General features: G+C 41.2%; 1 protein-coding gene across 1 annotated transcript in view; it reads left to right on the forward strand.

Annotated features, from left to right (window-relative positions):
- PEPD (peptidase D) overlaps nucleotides 1-698 on the forward strand; it is a 280,769-nt gene extending 280,071 nt beyond the window's left edge. The window contains exon 15 of the mRNA XM_007474760.2: nucleotides 114-698. Within this exon, the coding sequence (XP_007474822.1) occupies nucleotides 114-254 (141 nt within the window). The 3' untranslated portion in view covers nucleotides 255-698. The remainder of the gene's footprint in view (nucleotides 1-113) is intronic.
- The last annotated feature ends 14,975 nt before the right edge of the window (nucleotides 699-15,673 follow it).

Below are 15,673 nucleotides of genomic sequence, written 5' to 3' on the forward strand. Positions count from 1 at the left end.
CAGGATCATAGGAAAATGAAGGGTCTTGCTTACAAACCCTCTGCATAGGCTTCCTCTGGGCCTGGACTGTGATGTGAAGACCATAGTAATGGGTGTGTGTCTGCCTCTCCTAGGTCCGCATTGAGGAAGATGTGGTGGTGACTGCCAGCGGTATGGAGCTGTTGACTTGTGTGCCCCGAACTGTGGAGGAAATAGAAGCATGTATGGCAGACTCCAACAAGACCTTTGCTCCTTTTCCTGCCCAAAAGGAGTGAGAGTCTGTGGGTTCCCAGTTTTAGACCCTGTCTGTTCTCTCCTGAAATAATTCATGGGGAGTCTCTCACTGCCTCCCATTTATAAGTTCTCAAGAAATCAGCAGAGCAAATCATATTAAATACCAATGCCTTATTACTAAAATACCAAGTTTTCTCTGGATGGTAATCTGCCCATCCAAGAATACAATTATGATTCCTTATTCACTGTTGGCTTTCCTTAATTGGGGGCTTTGGGGAAGGGGGTCAGGAAGTAGAGAATACATGCTGATTTAGAAGAAACATATATAGCAATAGCAGACAAATGTTTCAATACATGCTGAGAAGACAGGATTGTTTTCTCAGGAAAGATACATTCCGGAATTTTTCTTTCTCAAAAATCAGCACTTTCTACTTAGTCTTTAATGTTTCCAGCCCAAATCTACATTAAAACTTATTTCCTTAAAATTGCCTGGAGTTTGGTACTCTTGATTTCTTCCCTGACTTGCCATTTGAAATCGCTGCCTCTCAGCGTTACTATCTTCACACAGTCTGTGGCTATTTAAATTCACAAAGTGAATTCCTAGGGGCTGCCTTGGATTTGGAGCCATGACTGATATGCCTTCCTGAATTCCACAATCCCAAATTCCTTCTTAGCCAGGACTAGTCCCTCCTAAACATGAATAAAAATGTCAGATGTCCAATCACTGTCTTCATATACCTTTAGCCAAGCCCTCCTGCTCTGACACCAAATTCTTAGAGGAGATGGCCAGATCTTTCATTGAAGATAAAGTCTGTGGCTGTGTGGGGGTGGGTGGTTGGACTACTATCACCAAAAATATTTGGGCCCCATGGTGTTCTGGGCCCTTGAGTTATAATAAAAATTAGCATTTTTATAGCCCAGCTATAAGCTATGGTTTGCAAAACACTTTTACATTCTTAATCTCATTTGGTGAAATAAGCCTCACCTCCCTGGTAAAGTATTATTATCTCTACTCTAGAGAGGAGGAAACTGAGGCTCAAAGAGATTAAGCAACCTTCTCAGGGAGGCACAGTCAGATGTCAAACATTCCCAAACAGATTCCCTGGATCTTCTCATTTCCAAGTCCAGCACATTCCTTTACATTTGTAAAGGGTAATTTTAGCATTGTGACTTAAATCTAAAATTTAATTGGTCGCCAGGGAAAATCCCAAATAATAAAATACCCAAGTCTGCTGGAAATTTAAGGTGATTTAATTGATATAGTGGAGGAGATTAGGAAGAAGGAAAAAGAGTAGGATTTCTCCCACCTGGCTACTACCGGGTGGGAAGATTAGATCTGGAAAGTAAGGTTTTGGAATGTGAAGGAGGAAGGAATCAACCTGAACTCCAAAAGGGCTCAGCCAAGATGCCCGAACCTGAATCAGCTCAAGGGCAAACTCACTGCCAAACCCAGACAAATAACTGCCACCACTCCAACATGTCAGAATGTTTAGCACGCTGCCAGCCTGAGTCGCCTCTCCAGGGAAAAAGGGAGAGAGAGCAAGTGACGTGCCTTATATAGATGGTTTTACGTCACTTTCCTGAATCTCATCTGTACCAATGATAGCTTAGCTTGACTTAGGACAGCCCAGGGGTCTGTCTGCTGTTTCTGCACATGTCTGTTGAAGGCCATTTCCTCAGATAATTAAATCTTTGAGTATGTTACAGACATTCTGACCTTGTAAAACTGAGTAGGGTGGCAGTGTAATGTCCCTGCACAATCTGCAGGGATCAAGGAGAAAAAAACACTATCCATAAGCAGAGGACAAACTGAGGGAGTAGAAACACCGAGGAAAAGTAACTGCCTGACTACAATGGCTGAGGGGACATGACAGAGGAAAGACTCTGAGCGAACACTCTGATGCAAATACTAACAACATGGCAATGGGTTTGAGTCAAGAACACATATGATACCCAGTGGAATCACGCGTCGGCCACGGGGGGGGGGGGGATGGGAGGGAGGAAAAGAAAATGATCTTTGTCTTTAATGAAAAATGCATGGAAATGATCAAATAAAATACTATAAAATTAAAAAAAAGATTTAAAAAAAACTGAGTAGGGTGGAGAATGTATAGTTCCCAAGACTTGATTCTGTTAAACCAAGTATCTCCATTGTTACTAATCAGGAAATAGCTAAATCGGATCTTCTAAAGTACGGCCTGAGTAGGGTGGAGTAGTTTTAAAATTCACACATATCACCTTTCTTTGGGCACTTGCCTAAAGTAGGACCCTCTAAACCAGCATAAGAAATAACTTCGGGCCAGGCCTTTAAGCCCTTCTTTGGCCTTTCCCACAGAATGATTTAAGAAACAAAAAGGAGAGGCATCTGTCGAGCACGTTTTGTAATTAATGGCTCTAATGCCGTAATCCTGTTCATTAAGAACAAGCAATCCCTGAAATATGTTCAGAAAATCCAATCTGCAAGCTTGGAGGCCTATAATGGTTCTCCATAAGGCAGTTTTTGGAGGCTCAGCTCTCCCATTTTGGAAATCAATTTACAAGGATTTATGAAGCATCTACCATCATGGTAGCCGCTGGGGATACAAGTAAAAAAATGAAATAATCCCTGCTTGAAATGAGCTTACCTTCTAATGGAGAGGGCAGATACGTATAGAAAGATATGCGGCATAAATACAAAGAAACACAAGGTCATTGGGAAGGGAAGGTAGTTGATTTAAGGGTGCCAGAAAAGGCTTAATGCAGAAGATGGGGTCCACATAGCACCTGGGAGATAAGAGATAAAGAGGTAGAGATAAGGAGCAAAAGCTTTCCATTCTGGGCACAGGGATGGGAGGCAGTATGTCACGGTGAGGAACAAAGAGAAAGCCAATTTGGCTGGATCATGCTGTCAAAGGGGAAGTATTGTCAATTAGGCTGGAAAGATAGATCAGGACTAGGTTACGTAGGGCTCCAATGGCTAATCAGAGGGGGCAGCTGGGTGGCTTAGTGGGTTGAAGCCAGGCCTAGAGACAAGAAGACCTGGGTTCAAATCTTGCCTCAGACACTTCCTAGCTGTGTGACCCTGGACAAGTCACTTAACCCCCCCCCCCTTGCATTCCCCCCCCTTGCTTAGCCCTTAATACTTTTGGAACCAATACATAGTAGTGATTCTAAGATGGAAGGTAAAGGTTTAAAAAAATGCTAATCAGAGGAGTTATATTCAAGAGGCAATAGGAAACCACTGGAGTTAGTTGAGACATGGGGTCATATCTAAGCTTAAAGAAACTTATTTGGGTGTAGAATGGTCTAGAGCGGTGCCCCTTTAGATTATAAGTTTCTTGGCAGGGACTTCCTTTTGCCTTTTTTATATCTTCAGAGCTTAGCACCCTGCCTGGCACACAGTAGGTGCTTAATTACTGTTTATAACTGATTGGTGAGATGAAGAAGGCTATTACAGTATTCCAGGCAAAAGGCAGTAAAATAAGCCCTTAGCTACGTGAATAAAAAAGATGGAAATAAAGTGGAAGATGTGGAGATGTTGAAATGGCAAGATTTGGCAACTGAATAGCTAGGTGGGGTGAAGAAGAGTGAAATGCCAGGATTACCAACTTGAGACACTGGAAAGACAAATGGTGCCTTTTACAGAGATGGAAAATTTCAAAGAGGTTTAGGGGGAAATGAGTTGTTTTAGACTTGTTTTTTTTTTTATATTTATGTTTATAGCATTAGTTTGAGATATCTCCAGTCCAGTCTCAAATGTCCAATGGGAAGTTGCTGCTCTGGGACAGAAGTTCAGAGTGTAAGTACACGTAGATGTGTCTATTATGAGTGTGTACTTGCCTAGGTGCGTTCTGTGCGCACACACCTGAGTCATCTGCAGAGAGATGATAGTTAAAAACCAATGGAAACTGATGAGGTTACCAAGAAATTCTAGAAGGAATAAAGAAGACTGCCCAGGACAAAACTTTGGGAAACAGGAAAAGTTATGGGGTGGGATGTGGGTGAGGCAGCAAAGGAAACTCAAGAAGTGAGACAAGAGAAGGATGAGGAGAGCAAAGTCATGAAAACTCTATAGAGTATCTAGGAGTCTGGTCAGGTAGGTTGAAAAACAGAAAAAAGCCATCAGATTTGGCCATTAAGAAAGTGCTGAGAGATGGCGGATAAAGAGTCAAGCCTGTAGACAGGAGGTCCTAGGTTCAAATATGATCTCAGGCACTTTTGAGCTGTGTGATCCTGGGCAAGTCACTTAACCCTGCTGCCTAGCCCTTACCACTCTTCTGTCTTGGAACTAATACTTATTATTAATTATAAAACAGAAGATGAGGGTTTAAAAAAAAATCACTGGTAACTTTGAACAGCAAAGTTTCAGTTGAATGAGATCAAAAGCCAGATTGCAAAAGGATGAACACTGAAGGAGAGGAGTGGATTCTGGGAGCAGACAAAATATGCCATCTCACAAATTTACTAATGCATTTGAAGGAGACCACAGAGGAAAAGATTCCTGCTTGAAATGACTGCATGAATATCAGGTTCATTAGTTACTTTCCCTTGGAAACCTAGTGTTTGGTGGACTAGGCTCCAAAAAAAGGGACAAGGGGAAGAAGGTGGCCTTTGCTTGAGCTCTAGGTGCCTTTTCTTACACTTGAAGGAAAAAATGGAAATCTTCAGGGCTAGGGAAAGAACATTCAAAACTGGAGGTATTTTCTGTGTCTCCTCCCCAAAACCTGGTTCAAATCCACATCCTCCAGAAAGTCTCTCCTCAACACTACAGCCCACAGGAATCCCTCCCATCTCCAACTCAGGTTAGACTTCATTATATGTCCCACAGGTTTCATTTGCCTATGCATTGTCTTTTCTCACTGTCATACCTCTATCACCCTGCCCCCAGCAAGACTCCAAATCCATGAGATACTTAAAAGTAATCAATGTACAAAAAAAAGAAAAGAAAAAAAGGCATTAACTTATTGGAGTTTCATAGCATAAGCACTAGAAGGGACCTTGGGTTCTATCTAGTCCTTCCTTTTATATATAAGGAAATCGAGGCCCAAAGAGGGTCATCTAATTTGCCCACGGTCAGTTAGAGGCAGGATTTGAATCTAGGTAGGTACTCAACACTAAATCCAACTATAATTCTTTGGAGGTTGAGACACTTTATCAGTGCCTGGGAAATAGTGGCTGGCATTTATTATTATTTATTCTATTATTAACAGTTATAATTATTAATGTTAGGGGGGTGTTATTTCCTTAAACCATCTCTATGGCAGTTTTTAGTCTTCAATTCTAAAGAGCCACAACTTAAAGCATTTATCGCTTTAAAGTTCACCATCCTTACAACACCCCAGTGAAGTAGGTGCTGTTATTCCTATTTTACAGATGAGGAAACGGAGGCACAGAAAGTTTGAGAGAATTGCCCATGGCCATAGCTAATAAGTGGCTGAGGCAGCCCACTCTCTGCACGGTGCCACCTATCTGCCTGGGACAGTCAGTGGCTTATTGGCCTGAAAGCTAGTGGGCAGGGGTGGGAAGGAGAGTCGAGCTGCTCAGCCCAGGGCTGTCTGCCTTCTGAAAGGGAGCCTGAACTCAGAAGAAGCTTGAAAAATGAGGCTCCAGCCAAGGGAAGATAATTTACAGAGAAACTCGATCCTTCCTAAGGATTCCTGCCCAAGGTGAGTTTTTCCATTCTTTTCTGTTTGCTTACACAGCCCATCAAGGTTGTGTTGGAGATTCCTTGCCCCTTTCCCACCCTCCCCTATCCCTAGAGGTGGATTGGGCAAAGGGTGGTCACATCCCACTGTGGACCCAGCTGTGTTTTATATGCAACTTGCCAGATACACAATTTCAGTCCTAACGGCTCCTCATCTCTCACAGATGGTTTCCTTTCATGACTAGAACCATATTTGAGTAGAAGCCGGCTGGTTTTTTCAATTCTTGGGGTTCTCCATATATACCTCCACCTTTTCTCCCAAGTTATGACCTAGTTGTACCCTACAATACAGCGGGGAAGCCTTAATGGTGCTTAAAGTGTTTTATTGTGTTATAAGGCCACAGATGTCCTGGAAAGACTCAGAAGAATAGGCCAACTTTCTATCTAAAGAATGAGTCTAATCATTTCAGCATGAAATGCCTATGGAAAAGTCACTGAAGAGTTCAGTAGGAACTGACTCACTTCTATGGCACTAAAACAAAACTGCTCTTATATACGTTCTCCTTAAATGTGACCGTAGCCAATCCGCTTCTGAAACATCTTTTATGTGTTTTCAGTCTTAAATTTCTAGATTGTAATGTCTGGACATTGGAAGAAAACCATAAAGCAACAGAGTTAAACTTAGCACAGTTAACACAGCTCATAAATGTTATGTAAATGTTAGTTGGGGGAGGGTTGTTTTTTTTGGCTTTTTTTTTTGGTTATTTCCTTAAAGAAACTGTCTGTCTAGTAGCTTTTAATTTAATTTAAATAAAATTTAAAAAATTTAATTTTAATTAATTTAATTTATTAGTTTTTAATTCCAAAGAGCCACAACTTAAATTAAGCTTTGTCAAGGTGCTTACACTCTCACGCTTGAGATTTTTTCTGAGTTGGTCTATTCCATATTCATTGTGCTAGATGAAACATATGTTCTCTCTGGGGCTCTCATTCCCCCACCCAACTAGGTGAACCTACAAGACAAAAAAATGTTTTTGAGAAAAATGATTCCCTGATATCTGCCATCTGTGTGTGCTCCTCACATCTCGAAGTACTCTGTAGTGCCTGTAACTAAAACATAATCAGCAAGCATTTCAGCACTACTATGTGCTACACACTGGAGATTCAAAGCCAATGGAGCAATCCCCGGACATCCATCAGCAGAGTCACCCAAGTGTCCAGGTGTTGAGAGCCCCCCACCATGGAGAAGCTACACCGCTTAGCAGTAGTTAAATCTGGGCTCGATGGCTTCCCCTGACACAGCATGTTAAAGGATGTGGGTATTCCTCTTCTTTTAGAAGAGTGGTTGAGGAGCAATTGTACATGCCATCAGATACATTCACTTTGTTTATAGAGTTTGCTACTTTTTTTTCTTACACTGGATGGGTTAGTGGGGAGGGGGCCTATCAGGAAATGGTTGGTAGAAAAAACAAAAAGGGTCAGAAAGAAAATAGAAAGGAACGTGCAGATGATTTGGGATGGTCACATCAAGATTCTCAGCAAAGTGCTAAGCGTGGTGATGCCCTGACAAGTCATGGTACCTGAGTAGAATCGAGATGAATGTTCCGTAAACATTTGCCCACTGAGAAATGTCCCAATTCCACTATTTACTGAATCTAGGTCCTGGAGAAAGTCCCTTAGCTTCTCCAGGTCTCGGTTGCCTTTTTTTGTAAGGTAGGGTAACATTTTGACCTGCCACCTCACAGAACTGTCTTAAGGAAAGCACTTTGTAAACCCCAAAGCACTACAAAAAATGGGAATGATCTCCCTTTCAGCTCTAAGCCCTGGGATCCTACACTAGAATTCTGAGGAAGTAGTTATCCTGACTAGATCTGCCTATAATCCACAGTTAGCACAGACTGCGGAGACGGATGCATCAGACTTTCTGTAGGGGCTGTCCTAGTCTGCGTATGGCCAAGTAGAAATAGCCATTGAGATGGAAGACAAGGTCCCTTGCTGGCTCATTTTCAGATAGAAAGGAATCATAGAATTGCCCTAGCTTTCCTTTGAACTGCTTCAGAGAACACAATACTCTGGGCAACTTTTTCCTGTTTTCCTTTGCTTGACTTGATAGCTCTGTCGTGAGAATGCCCCAGACACAGGAAAATTCATCGTTGCCTAACCCTACTTTAATGAGACAGCAGATTAGCTTTGTAAATAAGTGTCCAATAATTTTCATTCCACAGTTTTATCACATGTAGTCAATTTACTTCCTTTTGGAATATAATGGCAATAAAGAAAATTGTCATCCTATTCTATCATTTTGGGGGGAATAGCTCTTTCTAGAAAGCTAGACTACACTAGATAGGCACCCAGTTCCTATATTCAAGGCCCCAATGAGGCCACAATCAGTCATTGCTTATCTTTGCCTCAGTTCAAGATGAATTCAATGTGAACTCAGTCTGTCACATTTCTCCATTACCACAATGCACAGTGCTTTTAAGAGTCACAAAGCATTTCCTCCCAACTACCCTGAGGTAAGAGAATCACAAAATCTCAGTTGAAAAGGACTTGAGGCCATGTAGACCAACTTGTATCTGCACAAGAATCACCTCAAAAGCTCATCAAATGATTCAGCCTTACCTGGAGAACTTGGGGGAGGAGGAAGGGACCATTCCATTTGGGGATGCTTTTAATTGTCAGAAAGTCTGTCCTTCCATCAAGTCTAATAGCCTCTGCCAGTTTCTGCCCATTACCTTGTTCTTCCCCCCTGGGTAGAATAAATCCAACCCATCTTTCGTAAGAGAGTCCTTCGAATCCCTATCATGTCCCCACTAAGTCTCTTCTCCAGGTCAACCATTCCCAGTCTCCCAAATGACTGACAGGCCTAACGCTTTACAAGTTGATGTAGAACCACTTGTAACTACTCTTTCAGTCTAACCATTCACCCAGTTCCTATTCTACCTAGCTATACTGTTATCTGTGTCCACATTTCCAACTTGTCCACAGGAATACTATGAAAACACAATTTTTTTTCATTTTTTTCCTTCCACACAAGGATTAATATGGAAAAATGTTTTACAGGATTGCACACATAAAATCTATATCAGATTGCTTACCATCTTATCGGGAGAGGGGTAAGGAAGAAGAGAGAATTCAAGATTCTCATTTCTTTTTAAAATGTTGGAAACTGATGTTACCTGTAATTAGGAGGGAATGTAATTTAATTTTTAAAAATACTATGACAGTCATCAAATACTTTGCCAAAATTTGGGTGTGACTTATTATTACTGTGATCTACTAGTTTGGTAATCCTGTCAAAAAAGGAAATGAGGTCAGGTATGGTCTTTTCTTGATGAAGTCACAGTACCACTGCGATCACCATTTCTTTTTCTCAAGGTTTAATAACCATCCCTTTAATAATACATTCTCTTCCTTTCTTTGAAATCTGGGACATTTCAAAGACGAAAAGGTCCCATATACAACAAAATATTTTTGAACTACCAAAAAATAAATTTTATGTCTTTTGTTTTTATATTACCTACACTCCCCAATATATCCCTTTCCTCTGCCCCTTCTAAGAGAGCCATTCCTTATAACAAAGAATAGGGGGAGAAATCAGCAAAGTAAATCAACACATCACAAGTCTAACTCTGTTACCCAAAGTTACACACACACACGCACGCACATCTTTAGGGCCAAGCTGTTGTTTTGAGTGTTCTGTTGTCCATCCATTTACAGTTGCAGACATTCTATACTGACATTCTATACTGTCTTTCCAGTCATGTACTTCCTTCTTCCATCAGTTTGTCTTTTTGTGCTTCTCTATGTTCTTCAAATTCATTTCTTTCCGTGCTATGATATTGTTTTACATTTATATACTACATCTTTGGCCATTTCTCAATCAATGGAAATCTCCTGCTTCCAGGTTTTTGCTACTACAAAACTGGAAACAAAGGCAGAGCCCATCAACTGAGGTATAGTTATATTATATATGTATGTGCGTGTGTACATAAAATATATTTTGTGGCATATAAACATTACTTCATGAAAAGAAATGAAAATGAATCCAGAGAAGCACGGGATGGCTTATCTGGAATGATGCAAAGTGAAGTAAGCAAAACCAGAAGGAAAAAATGAGCACAGCGGCTAATTGGAAAGAACAAAAAACCAGCACAATTCCATAAGATTCAAAGTAAAGCATGCTCCCCACTACCTAACAGGGAGGGGACACTCGGGGTGTAGATGGAGACACATGTTTCAGATGTGGCCAGTGTGAATTTGTTTTGTTTGATTCTGTGGCTTTTATTTTTCTTTCAATTGGGGGAAAAGAGAAAACAGATTTTTGTTCATTAAAAAAAAAAAAAGTTTAAGGGGCAGCTGGGTGGCTCAGTGGATTAAGAGTCAGGCCTAGAGATGGGAGGTCCTGAATTCAGATCTAGACTCAAGACACTTCCTAGCTCTGTGGCCCTGGGCAAGTCCCTTAACCCCCCTTGTCTAGTCCTTACTACTCTTCTGCCTTCGAACCAATACACAGAATTGATTCTAAGATGGAAGGCAAGGGTTAAAAAAAAAAGTTTAATCTTGTATGGATTTTGTAAAAAGCTACTTTCCAAATAAGTCACGGACCATTTTACAATTGTGAGTGTACCGTGATTTGTATTGCATAGGTTTTAATGGCTCTAAACGTGTTCTTCCCTTTCAACTTTGAATTTAGGATACTAGTAAATCTCTTAGCTATTAAGCCACCACCTTCTCTGATACCTCTATGTCGGATGCATTTTGTCTAAGAGAAAGAAAAACCATCGAGGGCCTTCCATGAGCTAGGCACCATGCAAATGTTCTCATTTGATTCTCATCACCAGAAGAAGCCGGCACTGATATTACCCCCATTTTATAGCTGAAGAAACTCAAGCAGAAGGTGAAGTGGCTGTGCCCTGAGTCACACGGTGAATAGGGGCCAAGACTAAATTTGTCTTCCCGTCTTCCTAACTCCACACCTAGAATTCTGCCCACTGAATCACTGGCGTTCTAACGGAGACTGCGAGATGGCCTTCATCCATTGGTTCATTGCGTGGACTCAAGCTTGAAGCGTTCGGTGTCTAGCTTCCGCTGGCATTTGGCAACGGAGTAAAATAGAGGGTAAAAAGATGGGAAGTGGGAGAACAACTTCCACGACAACTGCAACGCCGCTGCAGAGGTTCAGAGCTCTGAGGAAGGCCAAGATGGGCTGCTGCCACGGAACCTGCTCCTCAAGCTCGCTTCCCACCTCTGGCAGAGCTGCTGATCTGCTGCAACAGGAGGCGTTTTCAGACAAGACCAATCAAACTTGCAAACTTGTTTTGCTCGACTGTGCTTGTTACAAGACCTTTATTGGGGAAGCTGAGAGTGATGTGCGGGGTAAGAGAGGGGGATAGTGATGCAAAAATATTGGTGAAACACAAAAAAAAATACCCAAAGACAACACATGGAGTTTAGAAGGGGACACAGGGCAGTGTTAGTACTACCGCAGTAAAACTGCGGTAAAAAAAAACAAACCCTTTAGCTTCCGTATTAGAATTAATTGATTCTAAGGGAGCAAAACAATAAGAGGTAGGCAATGTAGGTTGTGGCTTGCCCAGGGTCACACAGCTAGGAAGTGTCTAAGACCAGATTTGAATCCAGGATCTCTGGGTTTGGCTCTCAATCCACCAAGCTTCTCTGTGATGTATACTTTTAAAAGGCATAGGGTCATGTTTCGTAGGCAATGCTTTTTTTTTCCCTTTATAAGGAAATATTCATGTTTGTTGATGGCTTTAAAGTTCATAATAATAGTATTTAAAAAAAAAACTTTTTACAATTATAATGATCAGGCTTGGCACCAAAAAAGCAAGAAGTCGCTTCACTTTCTTCTTTAAGTACTATGATAGAGGGTGGATAAACTGTCAGAATCTGTCAATAGTTTCATTGAAATGCCCTTCGTGTTGTTACAAGGAAAGGTTCTCTGTAGAAGTCGGGGGCGCGGGAAGTGATGCGAAAATATATACTTTCAAAGAAGTTTGGGGATATTTGCCCTTCTCTAGCCCAATGTACTTCTCCTGTTTGTATGCCCAACACCTAGCATATCCCTGGCATAAAGCACTCAATGCTTGTTGATTGACTGCCACATTTTTAGGACTGTTGCGGGTACGGTGAAAACAATCACACTTTCCAGCTCTTCCAGTATCCCAAGATGTAGTTCATTTGACCCAACACTCATCAGGGGTGCCTGGTACATTTGCACACTCCCTAATACCGGAGATGTCAAACTCCCATGAAATACTCCAGTGTCATGTTGCACCCCCTCCTTCTATCCGAGTTTGACAGCACTGTCCTAGCGCATCCACTCCTTAGTAGTCATCTGTCTTTTCCAGTCTAAAGATCTCACTCTTTGGCAAAGAAAATGCAAACAAAATTACAAGTGTTGTTCCCATTTCAAAGAGGAGAAAACTCAAGCTCTGGGAGTAGAGTGATTGGCCTATGGTCACATCAACAATGAGTGCAGGTGGGATTCAAACTCGGGTCTTCTGGTTCCTGGCTGAATACTCTGTCCACTTGCCAAAATGCTTCTCAGCAACCCCATGAAATAAGCAGCTCAAACATTATTTAAGAGATGCCCAATTAATCAATAAACATTTATGAAGTGCCTACCAGGTGCCAGGCACTGTGCTAAGGGCTGGGGATACAAAAGCAGGCAAAACAGTCCATATCCTCAAAGCTCTCACGAAATTGAAAGTCTCCAAATCCGAGTGACTTGCCCATAACGTTACGGCTAACAAGGGTGGCGACTCCGTTTTTCTCATTCAGCTCAGTGACCTTTCTAACTCCCTCTTAGACGTAAACACCACAGTGTTCATTTTGGAACCGCTTTTAAGTAATAATTTTTTTCCCTTTTAAACATTATTTTATTTGGTCATTTTCAAACATTATTCATTAGAAACAAAGATCATTTTCTTTCCCCCCTCCCCCTCCCAACAGCGACGCGTGATTCCTTTGGGTATCACGTGTGTCCTCGGTCCGAACTCTTTTCCGCGTTGTTGGTATTTTCATTAAGGTGTTCATTTGGTCTCTCCTCAGTCCTATCCCCTCCACTAAGTAATAATTTTTTAAACAAAAAGTGACATTCGGCACTACCTGGAAGTGACGGGGAGGAGCAGCCATCCCTACCTAATCAGCCCCAGCCGGGAAGAACAACCTTTATTCTGTTGGGTGGAAGCCGCTGAAAACTAGAGGCATCTCTTCATTCATTCATTCATTCCCATGATTGGTTCTGCAATTTCAACTACTTTTTACATTAAGGAATGACATACAGGCCACTTTGGAATCCCCATTTCTCCTCAGGACTTGTGATCCGCTTAACTTGGGCAGAAAGCAGGAGGTAGTATGTATGGTACAGCAAGGACAGATTTAAATCTGCCTCTGCCATTTACTGCCTGTGGGACTGACCTAGGAGTCTCCTCAGAGGTGAATGAGATCCTAAGCTCAAATCTGGTCTCAGACACTTCCTAGCCGTGTGATCCTGGGCAAGTCACTTCACCCCCATTTTGTGTAGCCCTTACTGCTCTTCAGCCTTGGAACCAATACACCCAGTACAGTGGCACCTTCATATGAGTTTAATTTGTTCCATGGCCAAGCTTGTAACTCAATTTGCTCATGTGTCAAATAGAATCTCCCCATTTAAATGAACGGAAATGCAATTAATCCATTCCAGCCAAAAAAAACCTTCCCATAGAAGTTTGTTTCTTCCTCCCTTTCAGAACATTTCAATAATATGTGAAACAAGTGTCGTCACACAGTCACACACACACACACACAAATGCGCGCGCGCGCGTGCACACACGATCTGATGCAACTTTTTCTGAGTGTGTCTTTTCAATAAACTAATTTTTTCCCCAAATCCTCAACATTTCCTTAATCTCACTTGTAAAGTTAACCTCATCCACCTCAGGCTCCTCCCCACTCATTTCCTGCAAAACCTCTGTATACTGCTGCTGTCATAACTCCAGTTCCTCGCTGTGCATCTCGACAAGGTCGGCAATGTCTAGCAAAAGCAGTTCAATACAGATGCTCGCACAGCCAGGTAAACACTGAACTAAACAAGACAGCCTCATGTAACTTGTGAAACTGAACGTTTGGCAGGCTATCTAGTGGAGGGTGGCAGACGCTCGTGATTCAAACTGCTTGTGACGAAAAGCAAAAAATCCTGATCGTGACTTAAAGCACTCGTGTATCAAGACTGCATTGATTTTAAGATGGAAAGTATGGGTTAAAAAAAAAAACTGATACCAAGAAAGAGTTTTTTAAAAATATAAATGAGGAAATTGGACTAGATGCCTTCAAGGTCTAAAGCTATGATTCTTCTCCATTTTTCTTGAAGGGTGAATTAAGAGTGGAGCTATTACAGCTTTTTTTGGCCACTCAGCTCATGTCTATGCCTTCAAGATTTAGTGTAGGTTTTGGTTAAACCAGAAAAATTCTAAAGATGTTAGAGATGGGAGGAAGCACACAGACCAGCCCAATCAGCAGAACCTTCACTCCTGGCCACCAGTTCTCATGTTCAGCTGTCTCAAGGAACTACTCTACATCTACTATTTTCCCATTTACTTACCTTTTTTACTCACCTTCCAGTGAGCCACCATCCACAAGAAGGCTCCATAGTTAAATCTTCTCTGCACAGCACCTTGGGCAATAGAAACTTAAAAAGCAGTAGCTGGGCATGTTCTTGAATCTCACTATACTGCATCTTGTAGCAATAATTGGACTGTGAGATCCCTGTCATTTTTATTGAGATACAGAGTGCAGAACTATTCAAATGTAGAACAAAGCAGCAGTAGGTGTCACTTTACTCCAAAGACCCCAGGCCCATCAAAGAAATGGGTGCCAAGTTACACTCCTGATTTGAAGGTATTTGATACCACACTGCAACCAAATCATAAAAACAAAAAGGGACAAAGCACATCTGAAGTCATAGCCCATTATTTCCATTTATGAGACAGAGAAAGTAGGAATCATTTCCAAGGCATTTTATGATGCTTGAAACATAAGAGTAAAAAATATTCGAACCTCATTTTCCTCTGACCATTAAACTCCATTCACTTCTTATAAACAAGATGTATATGTCTATCACTTTCAAAATGTTACCTTTTCAGAGACTGAATGGCCTAGAGGTCAGACTTTATGCAAAAAATGACAAGGCAAGAAGGCAGAGCCATCAGAGTATCCTTTAAGTAAATTAGATTTTCAAACTCTAGTCTGAAATCATTTTAAGAAAATTCCATTTTGGGGGGCAGCTGAGTGGCTCAGTGGATTGAGAATCAGACCTAGAGACAGGAGGTCCTAGGTAAAAATCTAGTTCCAGTTACTTCCTAACAAGTCACTTGACCCCCATTGTCTAGTCCTTAACGCTCTTCTGCCTTGGAACCAATACAAAGTATTGATTTTAAGATGGAAGGTAAGGGTTTTTATTTTTTTTAATCCATTTTTGTTAACTCTTCAAAAATGAAAGACAAGATTATATACTTAAGACATACAGATGAATCCTTTTTCTTCACTAAAAATCTAGATATCTGTCCAGTTAGCAAAATCCAAGGTACTACTGTCCCAAGTCTACATGGAAAATAACTCTTAAGAGGTGACATCTAAATAACCAAAAATAAAGCTTTATTTTAACCAAATACTACATGAAATTATTTCCCCAACTAGTAAAGTCTAGATCCCACCAGAAGCAAAAGTATTTCAAAGTCTGAATAATAGATCTCCCAACTCTCATCCACCCACCAATTTATTGTACAAATAAGCCTTATGTATGCAATTCTTTTTTTTTTAAGTAAAAATGCAAAT

Source organism: Monodelphis domestica, chromosome 1 (genome assembly GCF_027887165.1).
Source record: "Monodelphis domestica isolate mMonDom1 chromosome 1, mMonDom1.pri, whole genome shotgun sequence".
In the NCBI taxonomy this organism is placed as follows: domain Eukaryota; kingdom Metazoa; phylum Chordata; class Mammalia; order Didelphimorphia; family Didelphidae; genus Monodelphis; species Monodelphis domestica.